The sequence below is a fragment of the Hemitrygon akajei genome, chromosome 6 (assembly GCF_048418815.1).
Source record: "Hemitrygon akajei chromosome 6, sHemAka1.3, whole genome shotgun sequence".
In the NCBI taxonomy this organism is placed as follows: domain Eukaryota; kingdom Metazoa; phylum Chordata; class Chondrichthyes; order Myliobatiformes; family Dasyatidae; genus Hemitrygon; species Hemitrygon akajei.
Window position 1 is genome coordinate 96,831,822 of NC_133129.1, and position 14,652 is coordinate 96,846,473.

The following is a 14,652-nucleotide window of genomic DNA, read 5'->3' on the forward strand; positions in this document are numbered from 1 at the left end:
CACTGTATGACACCAGGGTACGGTACCAGTGGGGATGGGTCTGTCACTGTATAACACTGGGGTACGGTACCGGTGGGGATGGGTCTGTCACTGTATAACACCAGGGTACAGTACCGGTGGGGATGGGTCTGTCACTGTATAACACCGGGGTGCGGTACCGGTGGGGACAGGTCTGTCACTGTATTGCTCTGGCCTACAGTGTCCTACCTGCTGATCTGCTGTTTCTCGTCACAGGTTCACGATGAAGAGGGGGCAAAAGTACTGTGTGGATCCACTGAAGGCCCGGCTGATGAAGGAGTATGTTGATTCACAATCCAGAGGTGAGGGCTTCAGTCCCACAGTGATGTGGTGTGGGAAGTCTCCCACAAGTGCCGGCTACTAAGGGCTAAACTTTATTTTACATTCCCAGGCCATCACTGTGGTGCAGTGAGTAGAGGCCTGGGTTCAATTCCGACCTCTGGCGTTGTCGGAGTTTCTCCCCGCACACCATGTGATGATGGTCAGCATGGACTCGCTGACCCTTTGGGCCTGATTCTCGGCTCTTCAACAAGCTTTAACTACCCCTTTAGAAGAAGGTCAGGTGGGATGAAATGCCTTTGGCACTCATTGTGGTCCCATTGGTGAAGGTGGTGTTCAGGGGCTCATTCCTGGGCTGTAGCCATCACCTTCTGTAGGCTTTTCTGTTCCAGGTCTTGATGTATCTAGTCAGGGTACTCCCAAAAATTCAAAGTATGTTTAGTATCAAAGTCACCATATACAACTTGAGATTTATTTTCTTGTGGGCATACTCAATAAATCCATTAAACATAACAGAATCAGTAAAAGACCGTAACAACTTGGGCGATCAACAGCGTGCAAAAGTCAACAAACTTTGCAAATACAAAAAGAAAGAAATTACAGTAATAAATAAATAAGCAATAAATATTGAGAACCAGAGATGAAGAGTCCTTGAAAGTTGTGGGAACAGTTCAGTGATGGGGCAAGTGAAGTTACCCACTCTGGTTCAAGAGCCTGTTGGTTGAGGGGTAGTAACTGTTCCTGAACCTGGTGGTGCGAGTCCTGAGGCTCCTGTACCTTCTTCCTGATGGCAGCAGTGAGAAGAGACCATGGCTTGGGTGGAGTTATGTCTCTACCAAAGCAGGTGTGAGGTGCTCCTTCCTTCCACTAGCCTGCAGGTCACCCTTAGGCAAGGTGTAGCACCCGCTTAGCCCACCCACCCGGATCAGGGTCACATGAAGCCATGGGAGCAGGTGGTGGATGGTCGTACGAGCAGCCGGTGCAGATCACAAGTCCTGGTTATGTGACCATTAACACCAGACAGACAATCTCTGAAGAGTACTGATAATGGTTGGGATCACCCCTCTTGTAAAGACACTGCCCAGACGTCAATGGCAAACCGGTTCTCTTTTTAAAAAAATTGCCAAGAGCAATCATGGTCACGGGATCACGTAGAAAGATTCTCTGTTGCCGCTAACAATTTTGTTTTACCAGTCAGGGTTGTTAGCCCTGAGCTGAACCCCCGAACCTGCAGGACCGGCCTTTATCTGGCTTCTACCCTTTAACCCCACAAGAGCTAAAGCATAAGGCCCTTACTCCAGCCACCATATTCCTTGGAACATAAAAGACTGAGAGATTTGGTAGAGGTATACAAAATTATGAGGGGTATAGATAAAGTAAATGCAAGCAGGCTTTTTCCACTGAGGTCAGTGGGACTAGAAATAGAGGTCAAGGGTGTAAGGTGAAAAGATTAAGGAGAACATGAGGAGAAATTTCACTCAGAGGGTGGTGAGAGTGTGGAACGAGCTGCCAGTGGAAGTGGTGCATGCAAGCTCGATTTCAATATTTAAGAGAAGTTTGAATAGGTACATGGAAGGCTGGAGTCCTGGTACAGGTCCATGGGAGTAGGCAGTTTAATGGTTTCAGCATGGAGTGGATGGGCCAAAGGGACTTCTCTGACCAAACAAGTAATTTTGGAAGTAATGTCTTTTTTAAAAAAAAAGACAACCTGCAAATGAAAATGATACTGAGAACACGAGTGGTAGGAAGTCCTTGAAAGTGAGTTTGTAGGTTGTTGAGTAGTGGCCAGACTGCAGGTTTGACCTTCTACAGTGAATCACTTCATCCTTTTCCAGTTTCAACTCCATCTGCCAATTCCCAGCCCGTCCTGTCCATATCCCAGTGCAACCAATGGCGACATTGTCATCACCCTTCGTGTCTTCAGCACTCTGAACAATGATGAGGAATTGTTTTAAACTAGTGAATCAGTGAAATTCGTTGCCATGGGGTGGGGGGGGGGAGTGGGCTATGGGCGTCAAATGCATTTAAAGCAGAGATTGATATGTCCCTGATTGGTAAGGGGGTTAACGGGAGATGGTAGAACAGACTCGATGGACCAAATGGCCTAATTCTCTATCTCTGTTTTATGAACCCCCTGTACAGGCAGTACAGAAACTCCGACATGGACCCTGCTGGATCGTCAGCCAGTGACTGCGACCTCTGACCAAACCCCAGCCGTGAAACTGCCGGTGGTGGAGACGTCTGAGGGGTTTCCACATGCCCGCAGCTCCGTGCCGCTCACATCTCCCTCCCTCGCCTCCGGTCAGTATTCCAATCTGGACACTTCTTATCCTCCCTCGCCGCCCATCCCACGACGCGGTCACCAACCCCCACTCACCCCCCCCCCCCCCACGGTGTTTCCTCCTCAGCGCCTCACACAATCACTTGGCATGGCTTTCCAATTCAGAGATTTGAGTTAGGGAGGTGGGGATGGTAGAGAGGGGGAGAAAGAGAAAAGGAAGATAAAGGGTGGGGGGGAGTTAGAGAGAGAAAATGGGGGGAGAGAGAGAGTAGAGTGACCGAGTTGGGGAAGAGTGGGGAGAGAGAGGGAAGAGAGAGAAAGTGACAGAATAAGAGGGAGGGGGGAGGAGCGGAACGTTAATGTACTGCTTAGCACAACACTTTAACGTACCTGTGACCTGGGTTGAATTCCCGCTGCAGCATACAAGGAGATTGTATGTTCTTCCTGTGATCGCATGGGTTTCCTCCGGGTGCTCCGGTTTCCTCCCACGATCCAAGGACGTACTGGTTGGTCACTGTGTATTCTCCAGTGATTAAACTCGGATTAAATTGGGGTCTGCTGGGCAGAACAGCTTGAAGTGCAGAATAGGCCCTTCCAGCCCTCTATCTCAATAAATAAATAGAGTGTTTCTCTGTGTCTCTCACTCCATTCCTGCCTTTTTCTTTCTATTTCTTTCTCTAATTTTGCCCCATTCTCCTTATTTCTGTCTATCCTGATCTCTTCCTCCTGCCTCTCTTGCTTCATTCCTTCTTCCCTTTCTCACACTTTCTGTCACCGTCACTGGCCCAAATCCCGGAGTCCCCTCCCTGGCAGCGGTGCAGGAGAACCCTCACTGGAAATACAGCAGTGGCTCAGCCTCCCTTCCCAAGGGGAGAGGGGGAGGTTAGGGGTGGGCCTGCCAGAGGAATCCTGATCCCTGAGATTATAAACCAAACACTAGGTAGAGGGAGCAGAGACAAACACGAGGAACTAAACTAAATCATTGATAGTGGCATCTGCAGCGGGCTTCAAGGCAAGTTTGTCCCGAGTTCAAATCCAGCCGGCTCCTTGCACGCTTTCCATCCGTGCTGGGTTGAGCGTAGAGCTAGCAACTTGGCCTCGTTTAAAAAAAGATAAAAACGCCAAAGAATTGGCAGGTGTTATCCTTGCATGCCAACCATTTTAATTCCGATCCCCATTCCCATTCCGACATCTCGGTCCACAGCCTCCTCTACTGCTACAATGAGGTCTCCCTCGGGCTGGAGGAGCACCTCGTATTCTGTCTGGGTAGCCTCCAGCCAAAAGGCACGAACGTCGATTTCGTTAAATTTCCCTGCTCAATTTCCCCACTCCCTCTTCCATTCCCCACTCCAGTTCACCTCTTGCCTCTTCTCTTCTCCTCACCTGCATATCACCTCCCTCCTGCTTCCCTTTCTGCCATGGTCCACTCTCCTCTCCTGTCAGATTCCTTCCGCTCCAGCCCTTTACCTTTTCCACCTCTTCTTCCCCCTCTCCTTCCAGTCCTGATGAAGGATCTGAGCCCAGAACATCAACTGCTCATTGATTTCTGTAGGTGCTGAGTTTCTCCAGCGTTTTGTGCCGGTTGCTCTGGACATCTAGCCTCTGCAGAATCTCTTGTGTTTATGATTTACCCCTGTGCCTACCTTCCATTCACAGGATGCAACCATTCTGAGGAGGGATGTTTGGAGAAAAGGGCATTTTCTGCTGAGATGATGCACGTCATCCTCATCTTCGTCGTCATCATCTTCCTCTCTCTCCTGTCCTTTGCCATCTACAAATGCTGTAAGAAGTCCACATCCAAAGGTGAGGGGCAACTTTATATTCAAAGTACATTTATTATCAAAGAATGTATTAATTATATAACGAGATTTGTTTACTTACAGGCAGTCACAAAGCAAAAAACCCGAAAGAACCCAATTATAGATAAATAAAATAAAGACTAACACACAATATGGGGGTTGAGCGGGATGGTGGGGGGAGAACATAAATTACGTAAACCCATGACTGTACTCGAACCACATCATCAGGTTTGCCGATGACACGATCTTGATGGGTCTCATCTGCAAGAACGACAAGTTAGCATACAGAAACGAGCTGCAGCGGCTAAAGGACTGGTGGAGAGCCAACAACCTGTTTCTGAATGTGAACAAAACAAAAGAGATGGTTGTTGACTTCAGGAGGGCACGAAGCAACCACTCCCCACTAAACATTGACGGCTCCTCGGTAGAGATCGTTAAGAGCATCAAATTTCTTGGTGTTCACCTGGCGGAGAATCTCACCTGGTTCCTCAACACCAGCTCCATAGCAAAGAAAGCCCAGCAGCATCTCTACTTTCTGCGAAGTCTGAGGAAAGTCCATCTCCCACCCCCCATCCTCATCACATTCTACAGGGGTTGTATTGAGAGCATCCTGAGCAGCTGCATCACTGCCTGGTTTGGAAATTGCATCATCTCAGATCGCAAGACCCTGCAGTGGATAGTGAGGTCAGCTGAGATCATTGGGTCTCTCTTCCCACCATTACGAACATTTACACTACATGCTGCATCCGCAAAGCAAACAGCATTATGAAGGACCCCACGCACCCCTCACACAAACTCTTCTCCCTCCTGCTGTCAGGGAAAAGGCACCGAAGCATTCGGGCTCTCATGACCAAACTATGTAACAGTTTCTTCCCCCAAGCCATCAGCCTCAATATGCAGAGCCTGGACTGACACCAACTTACTGCCCTATTGTCTTGTTTATTGTAATGCCTGCACTGTTTTGTGCACTTTATGCAGTCCTGGGTAGGTCTGTAGTCCAGTGTAGTTTTTTTCTGTGTTGAATTTTACGTAGTTTAGTCTAGTTTTTGTACTGTTTCATGTAACACCATGGTCCTGAAAAATGTCATCTCGTTTTTACTGTGTACTGTACCAGCAGTTACGGTCGAAGTGACAATAAAAAGTGACTTGACTTGACTTTAGAAGCAAACAACAACATTTCAACCCAAAATGAGTCCTTAGCTCCAAACCCTGGAGTAGGCCCAAAGCCTGGGTATCACAGACATCCCACCTCTCCCGGGAATTCCGGGAGTCTCCCACATATTGATAGCGGCTCCTTGATGCCCACAAATTATATACAATATCCTGGAAATCGATTTTTTTTTGAGAGAGAGAGAGAACCAATTGGTCTCTCTTTGTGCTAAGTAAACCCATCATTTTTCTCTGTGGGTGGGCTTTACAGTCAACCTCTCCCTCTTTCATTGTCCATCAGTTCAATTTAGTGTCCTGTAGTGCCATGGCAGAGTGTTCCAAAAAAAAAAACGTACTTCACCCCAGACTACACAAAAGTGTACTCCTGCCTAACAGAGGTCAAAAATGATGAGTGTTGTTACTAGCATTTAGCTATTAGCATTGAGACTGCTCAATAAAGTGTGTGTGTGTGTATAGTTTCAATATGTGATCAAATAAATTGTGTTCTTTCATAATTTAAATGTCCTGTATACACACACCCTTGGAGGTCGACCGGGGTGGGGGGAATATGGGTTGCAGGGGTCGGGGGTGGTGGTGCTACCTCCCTGAAATGAGTTTTTGCAGGGTAGGATGTCTGGTATCAGTCCATCGTATTAACGGGCACAGAGTATGGCAGCAGTCCCATGGCCTCGGTACCATGGAGAGAGGAGTGAACCTTGTAGGAGAGCGAGTGAAATCTGCTCTCACCTCCAATCCCAATACCCTGTCCATCTAAATCAAGGGTGGCCAACCTTTTACAATCCATGCGCGTATTTTTTCACACACGACTTCAGATGCGCCATACAACTCTTGTACCCCCATTCAATTCTTGTAAAAATGTTAATATAGACATAGTTAGCATTTTTACATGAGATATTGATTTAATATAAAACAAGATAAACATTACTTACCTTATTGAGACTTTTAACAAATATATTTTGTCTTCTTTTGCTTTCTTCCTTTTCCTTAATCACATATTCTTTCCGTAATTCAGTCCCAAGCACTAGCTTCAGTTTTCCTTCTATTTCAGTCTGATGTTGTGTTTTGTAGTGTCTATTAAGATCATGTCTTCTATTATGTGAGAAAGTCGTTTCACAAACAATGCACAACAGTTTTCCTGATGGACCCGCTATAAATAAGAACTAATTTTCCCACTGTTCATTGAATTCACGCTTACTATCCCTTTCTGCTTTTCTTTTGGTCATTTTCTTTTGCACTGTGATGGGTAACTGAATGTAAAAACAAGGCTTAATTTTCAAAAGAGTACAAAACTACAAATGTTCACAAAGGACGAAAAAAGCACAAGTCTGTTGCGAACGAGTGTCAATTGTAAACTGACTGGCAAAAACCTGCGACGCACCGCTGGTGCAGACGCCTGGCGCCAGGATCATACAAGCACCAAACGTGTATCGAACAGTTATGGATCGACTGCAGAACAAAAGTCTTTCTTTCCTAGGCAACACGAGTGAATCTGCAGATGCTGGAAATAAATAAAAAAACACGAAATGCTGGCAGAACTCAGCAGGCCAGACAGCATCTATGAGAGGAGGTAATGACGACGTTTCGGGCCTGTTCAGGAGACCTGTTAACGATCTCTACCGAGGAGCCGTCGATGTTTAGTGGGGAGTGGTTGCTTCGTGCCCTCCTGAAGTCAACAACCATATCTTTTATTTCGTTCATATTCAGAGACAGGTTGTTGGCTCTGCACCAGTCCGTTAGCCACTACACCTCGTCTCTGTATGCTGAATCATTATTCTTGCTGATGAGACCCATCAAGATCATGTCATCGGCAAACCTGATGAAGGGTTTCGGCCCAAAACATCATTATTACCTCCTCCCATAGATGCCGTCTGGCCTGCTGAGTTCTGCCAGCATTTCGTGTCTTTCTTTCCTAGTTTGACTCATTGAACATTTTTTAAAATTGAAAACAGATTAATGTGAAAGGAGATAACATTCGCCAAAAGATGTGCACGAAATAATAAAATTGCTAAAAACTAATTGCTAAGTCTTATATTTATTCTCAGTAAAACCCATTTCTAGCTCTAAGCTACTTGAATTCCTGTTATAGTTTTTTTTCTACAATTCGGTTTTTGGTTAATATTTCTGCATGAGTAGGCTTACTTTTTTATTATCATCACTGTGGTGCAATGCGCCACTTCTAATTATCCAGTGCGCTACTTTTGCCGCATGCACCACAGGTTGGCCGTCTCTGGTCTAAATTGTCCAAACAGCACATCATTACTCGCTCGAGGACCCGGGCACTGCTGCAGCAAAAGGCTCTGGGCCAAGAACATACCACCCAGAGACTCATTCCGGGCGCAGATTTCACTGCTCAGCCCAAAGCCGCTCTCAATTTCTCCCAATCAGCTCAGCACCCAGAGCAATCCAGCCTTGCACCGGGCCAATTGCATGGGTAACGAGACTCCTCAGCCTCAACTTCTTCACTCTATCTGCATCAAAGTTGCGAACAGTTCTCTCTCTACCCAAAGCCGAAGGTGGAGGCCAGTCTGCCCATTCCCACTGACCTGACCCATTTGGCCCCATTGCTGCCTGATGTCGAGTACCCTTCAGCTAGGTCTTGTACAGAAACAACCTCCAACCACTTCAGAGTAGATCAGATTTTGGACATATTTATTATTTTCCTTGCAAGGGAAGTTCTATCTGCAGGCAAATGTCATGAAAATAGCTTCAATCTTCAATCTATGCCCAATAACTTGGTCTCCAAAACTTCCTGTGGCAACAAATTCCACAGATTCCCCACCCTCTGGCTGAAGATTCCTCCTCAGCTCGATTCTAAATGGATGTCCCTCTATTCTGAGGCTGTGTTCATGGATATTGTACTCCCTCACTGTAGGAGGCATCCTCTCCACATTCGCTCCATCGCTTTCAATTAGATCAAATTGAGATTCATTTTCTTGCAGGCATACTCAATGAATCCATAATAGAGTAATAGCCATAACAGAACTAATGCAAGATCGCACCAACTTGGGCGTTTAACCAGCGTGCAAAAGACAACAAACTGTGCAAATACAAAAAAAGAAATAAATAAGAACAGTGGCTGTAATGTCTAAAAACGCACCATGGTTCCTCACTACTCTGAGAGCACCTCCCAGAGGGGGTGGGGGGAATATCACCACACACAGGGGACCCCCACCCTCCAGATCCCATACTGTCCCTACCGTATAATATCTCACCAATCCTCCGCCTCACTGGATCCAAATTCGAGACCACCCTCCCCAGCCTTTACCAGGAGGACGGCAGTGGGTCGAGCAGGCCACCCACTCCACACCTTCTCACGGGACAGTTGGGGACGTGTGACAAATGCTGGTATTCTCAGAATAGATATTGATAATCAGTGGGAGAGTGGGCGCCATACTAAAACTATTCCTGTTCCCTCTCCACAGGCTTCAACTACTATCCCACGCAGATGAGCAGCGATGAGATGGGGGTACCAAGGTTGTCTCAGCCGGCGTGAGACTTGGCACAAAGTGTACGTCGTCTCAGTCCTTCTTTGCTGCTGCCCGTCTTCATCCCCGTCCCTGTGACCTGCGCCAGCCCTCCCTACTCAGCAGAGCGGCCTCCCTCGGTCCTGCGTCTTCTACACGGCGCAGCCCTGTCTTGGTACTACCACTGTAACGAGTTGCATCCCCTCCTTACTAACCCTCCAGCAGTGTGGCACACTCCCCTCACCGCCCCCTTCCGCAGTGCGGTCCTCCCACCCGTAGTCAAAAAGGACGCTGAGGGTTGCTCCTGTGGACTGAACACAAAGCGATCACGTCGTCTGAATGGGGTTTCTGCTGTGTGGAGGAGGTCTCATTGTGGACACAAGCTCCTGGATACTCTGAGATGAGGGGGAGATTTTAAGGTGGGAGGTGAGTAAGACTCAGCAGGAACTTGAGGGGCAGAGATCGGGTGAATGTGACATTTCCAATAGGAAAGAAATGGAATACTGGAGGGCACAGGCTGAAGGTGAGAGGGGAGAGATTTGAAAGAAGCCCAAAGTGTAACTTCAGCCAGAGGGTGGAGGGATATGGGGCAAATACAGGTAATGGGTCTGGAGTCAAAGGTCATCTTGGTCAGTTCGTGCTCTGTAATGCCACTGGGGGGAAACTAGACTGTAGATCATCTGCAGGCCTGGAGCTCTGCAGTTGTTTAAATCTGTAAATGTTGTGCAATATTTTGTCATTAAATGATTATTTTTGAATGACTTTACAGTGTGGGTGTACTTCCTTTCAAATTTTCTTTTGTTTCCCTGTCCCACTGAATACGGGCTCTTCTGGTGCCCAGCCCACCCCCACAAACTTTGTAGTCCCTTGTGCTGACTCACACTGTTTATCTTGGAAAGGGCACTTTGTACACGGTCCCTCATTTTGATCAAGGACGGGGCACTTTAAACACAGTATCTCTCCTCCTTCGAGAAGGGGCACTTTGACCCTACCCTCACTTTGTGTGGTCCATGAGGTAACTCGTGTAACTCCAATTCCACCCCAGAAGAAATCACACACAGACACCTTCTGTTCTGAGGCTGGCAGTGACTTCTCAATCCCGGGGGAATACGAGGAAGCCATTTCTACAGAGACTGTCTGATTCTGAGCTCTGGTAAAGGTCAGAATTCCACCTCCCTCCCCCAATCACTTGATTGAAGTTCAAAGTAAATTTTATCATCAATGTACACATATGTCACCATATACAGCCCTGAGATTCATTTTCTTGCAGGTGTGCCTAACAAATCTATAGAATAACAGCCACAACAGAATCGATCAAACACCGCCCAACTAGGGTGTTCATCCAAAGGACAGAAGACAACAAACTTGCAAATATAAACAGAAAAAAAACAACATACATAATATTGAGAAGGTCCGGAAGCCTCAGGGCTGACACAACCTGCTTCAGGAACAGTTATTACCCCTCAACATTCAGGCTTTTCAACCAAAGAAGATAACTCAACTACACTTGAACCAAAGGGGATAACTTCACTCAACTTCACCTGCCCCATCATTGAAATGTTCCCACAACCAATGGACTCACTTTCAAGGACTCTACGTGTCATTTTCTCGATATTTATTGCTTATTTTTTATTATTATTATTTATTTCTTTATGCATTTGCACAGTTTGTAGTCTTCTGCTCTCTGGTTGAGCTTCCTAGTTGGATGGTCTTAATTGTTTGTTATAGTTACTATTCTATAGATTGAGTATGCCTGGATGAAAATGGATCTCAGGATTGTATATGGTGACATAGATGTACTTTGAAAATAACTTTACTTTGAACTTTGCCCTCTATTAGACATTTTGACCCTGGGAGAGAGATACTGGGGGATCTTATTTATTTTTATCAAGAGATAAATATGTCCCCATCCCTAGTTACACCCTTGTGACCATTTAATCTACTAACCTGTATGTCTTTGGAAATTGTGAGGAAGCTGGAGCTCCTGGAGGAACTGCTTGTGGTCATGGGGAGAACGTACAGATTCCTCACAGACCGCAGTGGGAATTGAACCTAGATCACTGGCACTCTAATAGTGTTATGTAAACTGCTATGCTACGGTGCTGGCCTCTTGGCTGTTGCCACTCCAGAGAAAACAGCCCTAGTTTGTCCAGCCTCTCCTTACAGCTCATGAACCTCTTCTGCACCCTCTCCAAAGCCTCCACATCCTTCCTGTAGTGAGGCGACTGGAATTGAATGCAGCGGCAGGCTGGAGATGTGTCTCTACCAAAGGAGGGGTGAGGAACTTGTTCCCTCTGCTAGCCTGCAGGTCACCCTTGGGCAAGGTGTAGCACAACACCCTCTCTTCCCCCCCCATTCAGGGTAATGTGAAGCCATAGGAACAGGTAGTGGATGGTCGTATGAGTGGCTGGTGCTCACCACAAGTCCTGGTTATGCGACCACTGACAGCAGGCAGACAATCCCTGAAGAGTGTTGGCTGGGGTCACCCGTCTTGTAAAGACACTGTCCAGAAGAAGGGAAAGCATTTCTGTTCGAAAATTTGCCAAGACCAAACATGATCATGAAGACCATGGTCACCCACGCCTTATGACACAACACATGAATGAACAAACTCCAGTTTGGTGTTTTCAAGGGTTGAATTGACAGGTCCAAACACTGGGGATCCAGAGATTCATCAAACCAAGAGCCTTTGTGCTTTATATTCCAGTAACATTAGATGAAGTTAATCTCTGGATTTGATAGAATGCTTCCAACTCGATTTCCTGTCCAATGTGATTTTTGATCCAGCACGGAGTTTGGCCTGCCGTGGTTGGCCAACAGCCCTCACACATCTGCACTATGTGATATTCTCACGGCGGGACCTTCAGCCCTGACAAGGAGAGAGCTGCCAGAGACATGTGTTCGATCCTGACCTCTGGCGCTCTGTGTCTGTTTACTTGTTTACTGACAAGCCCTGACAAAGCCGATTTAACCCAAACTAACCACTGGACTGTTGACAATGGCCAATTAACCTACCCAGTACGTCTTTGGAGTGCGGAAGGAAACCGGAGGGCCTGGGGGAAACCCACGCGTTCCATGGGGATGACGTACAGCGGTCACTGGCATTGAACTCTGAGTTGTAATAGGACCGCGCTAACCACTACACGAATGTGTGTGTGAAATTTGCACACCCTCCCTGTGACAGGTTCAGATTTGTACTTATTTCTCACGTGTACACTGAAAGGCACGTTGTTTGTGTTAGCACAACGCAGGGAAGCGCCCGGGGTGGGGACAGCCCACAAGTGTTGCAGCACATTCGGACTACATGGGTTTCCCCTAGAAACAGGCCCTTTGGCCCATCTGCACCATGCTAGACTGGTTTTACCTTCCCCCCCCCCATCTCCCTGCAGCCTCCATACCCCTCCCATCCAGGCACCTATCCAAATTGCTCCTAATTCTTATAATTAAACTTGCATCTTCCACTTCTGCTGGCAGCTCATTCCCCGCTCGTATCAGTGAAGAAGATCCCCCTCAGATTCCCCTTAAACATTTCAGCTTTCACCTGAAACCTCTGCCCTCTATTTCTACTCTCACCCAATATGAGGGAGAAAGGCCTATCTGCACCTATCCTATCCATACCCCTCAACCAGTAGCGGGGCGGAGCTACATCTCTACCAAAGGAGGTGAGGTGCTCCTTCCCTTCACCAGCCTGTAGGTCACCCTTGGGCGAGTTGTAGCCCCTGCCCAGCGCCCTCACCCCTCATGTCAAGGCATGGGAGCTGTTGTATGATTCTGTCCTGCTTGCTCATGTTTTTTTTTCGCTCCAAAATATTCAACGGGTTTGTCTTTAAGTGCAGGGCGCTTGGACTCAAGGTACCGAAGCAGTTCTGAGGCTTCATTGCCTCATTAGACAGCCTCCGGGCCCGAGCTCCAGCCACCCGCCCGCTGCCTTGGCCAGGTGCGGCTGGTCGTGGGTGGGGTGAGAGGACGAGGTCAGGGCCGGAGGTCCCCGTACCGGGGCCGCAGCGATCGCAGTCCGGAGCGAGTGACCGACCGAGCGGGGAGAGCGGCAGGGCGCCCGCCCGCCCCGCTTGTAGGATCTATCGGCCGAGGGATGACTTTCAGTCCATCGCAGCGAGGTAGCTGCTCTGCTACTTCCGAAACCCTGAGCCCGAATTAGGTCGTCTGCGAATATTTTAGCACCGGGTTCCCCACGAGCATTCGGTGTGGTGAACAGGTTTAGAGGCGGCGCCATCCGTCCGCGCTCCGGGCCGGTACCAACGGCGCTTCCCGCCGGCCGCGCGAGGCGCCGGTTGCCCGAGGCCGACCGGTGATCCTGGCGCGAGAGTGTCGCTGCGGTTAGGCGGGTAACGACCTGGCATGACCGGGAATGAGGGAAGGTGTTGCTGACTCATATCGTTTCCTCACGGCCTGGTAGTATGTGCTGACCACCCATCCATCTGTACCATCATCCCATTCCTGCCCTGACTAGCCTGTGGTACAGACAGTGATCCCGAGACTGCTGCCCTTCAGCCTCTTCCCTAATTCTCTACACTCACTACGCAGGACCTCTTCCCCCTTTCTCCCTCTGTCACTGGTGCCAATGTGCACCACAACCTCTGGCTACTCCCTTCCCTCAAGAATCTCTGAGATACCCCGGCCCCTAGCACCTGGGAGGCAACACACCACTCTGGATTCTCTTGTGGAGCTTTCCAGTCCTCTAACTATGGAGTCTTCTATCATTATTGCTCAGCCTGATTTTACCCTTCCCTTCTGAGCCTCAGAACCAGCCACAGTGACACTGGCCTGGCTATTGCTGTTGGGTGCTGGTAGGTCATTCACTCAGCAGTATCCAAAGTGATGTACCTATTGCTGAGGGGAAAGGCCACAGAGGAACCTTGCATTGACCACTTACTCCCCTTACTTTTCCCTGGTAGTCACCCATCCACTATCTGAAGCCTGCACTATCTGAAATTGGGTGAATACTCTGCAGATGTAGTGATAGGAAGAATGTCAGGTACTCTGCAATCACTCATCTCACAGGAGGAGCATTCTGCTGCCTGAACTACCACCCTGCCTAATTATTATGCCTCTGACTTCTTAATCTTAAGTTCAAACCTCTGCCTGTTCTTGCCCGAGCCTGCTGAGCCAAAGCCTGACCATTCTAACACGGGCCTGCTCCACTTACACCTCCCTTCTTTTCATTGACCCCTATAGAGGGGCTGACGAAATCCGCCATCCGAGGGTCTTGGAAAAGGGTGGCGGGAGGATCTCACCGGGCAGACTGCCTGGCAATGTTTAGAGGGTATGTTCGTGCCAGGGTAAATATTGAAAAAGAACACATGCAGTCCACAGCGACCTTAGAGGAGTTTTGAGACCGTTGGGCTCCGCGGGGTGTAAATGCCATTGTGGATAGAGATGGTAACATTTTGGTGTAATGTCTATTGTCTATTTCTAGTTTAGTAATTGTGTTTGCCACTGTTTTGTATATATTGTATAGCACCGATATTTGTAATAAAGGATTTTGTTAAAAAAAATAGAGTGCATAAACGATCGTGTTGATTGCAGTCCGTCCTGTCCGGGTAAGGCCATGGAGTACCGGCTTGTTCAAGGTTAATCCCCAGATTTATCCCAACTCCCTGGTGGGATTTAAGTTCCTTTT

At 48.0% G+C, this 14,652-nt stretch overlaps 1 protein-coding gene across 1 annotated transcript in view; it reads left to right on the forward strand.

The window, feature by feature from the left end:
• LOC140729322 (uncharacterized) overlaps nucleotides 1-9,734 on the forward strand; it is a 47,070-nt gene extending 37,336 nt beyond the window's left edge. Inside the window, exons 3-6 of the mRNA XM_073048950.1 lie at nucleotides 235-320; nucleotides 2,440-2,598; nucleotides 4,235-4,381; nucleotides 8,970-9,734. Of these exons, the coding sequence (XP_072905051.1) occupies nucleotides 235-320; nucleotides 2,440-2,598; nucleotides 4,235-4,381; nucleotides 8,970-9,040 (463 nt within the window). The 3' untranslated portion in view covers nucleotides 9,041-9,734. The remainder of the gene's footprint in view (nucleotides 1-234; nucleotides 321-2,439; nucleotides 2,599-4,234; nucleotides 4,382-8,969) is intronic.
• The last annotated feature ends 4,918 nt before the right edge of the window (nucleotides 9,735-14,652 follow it).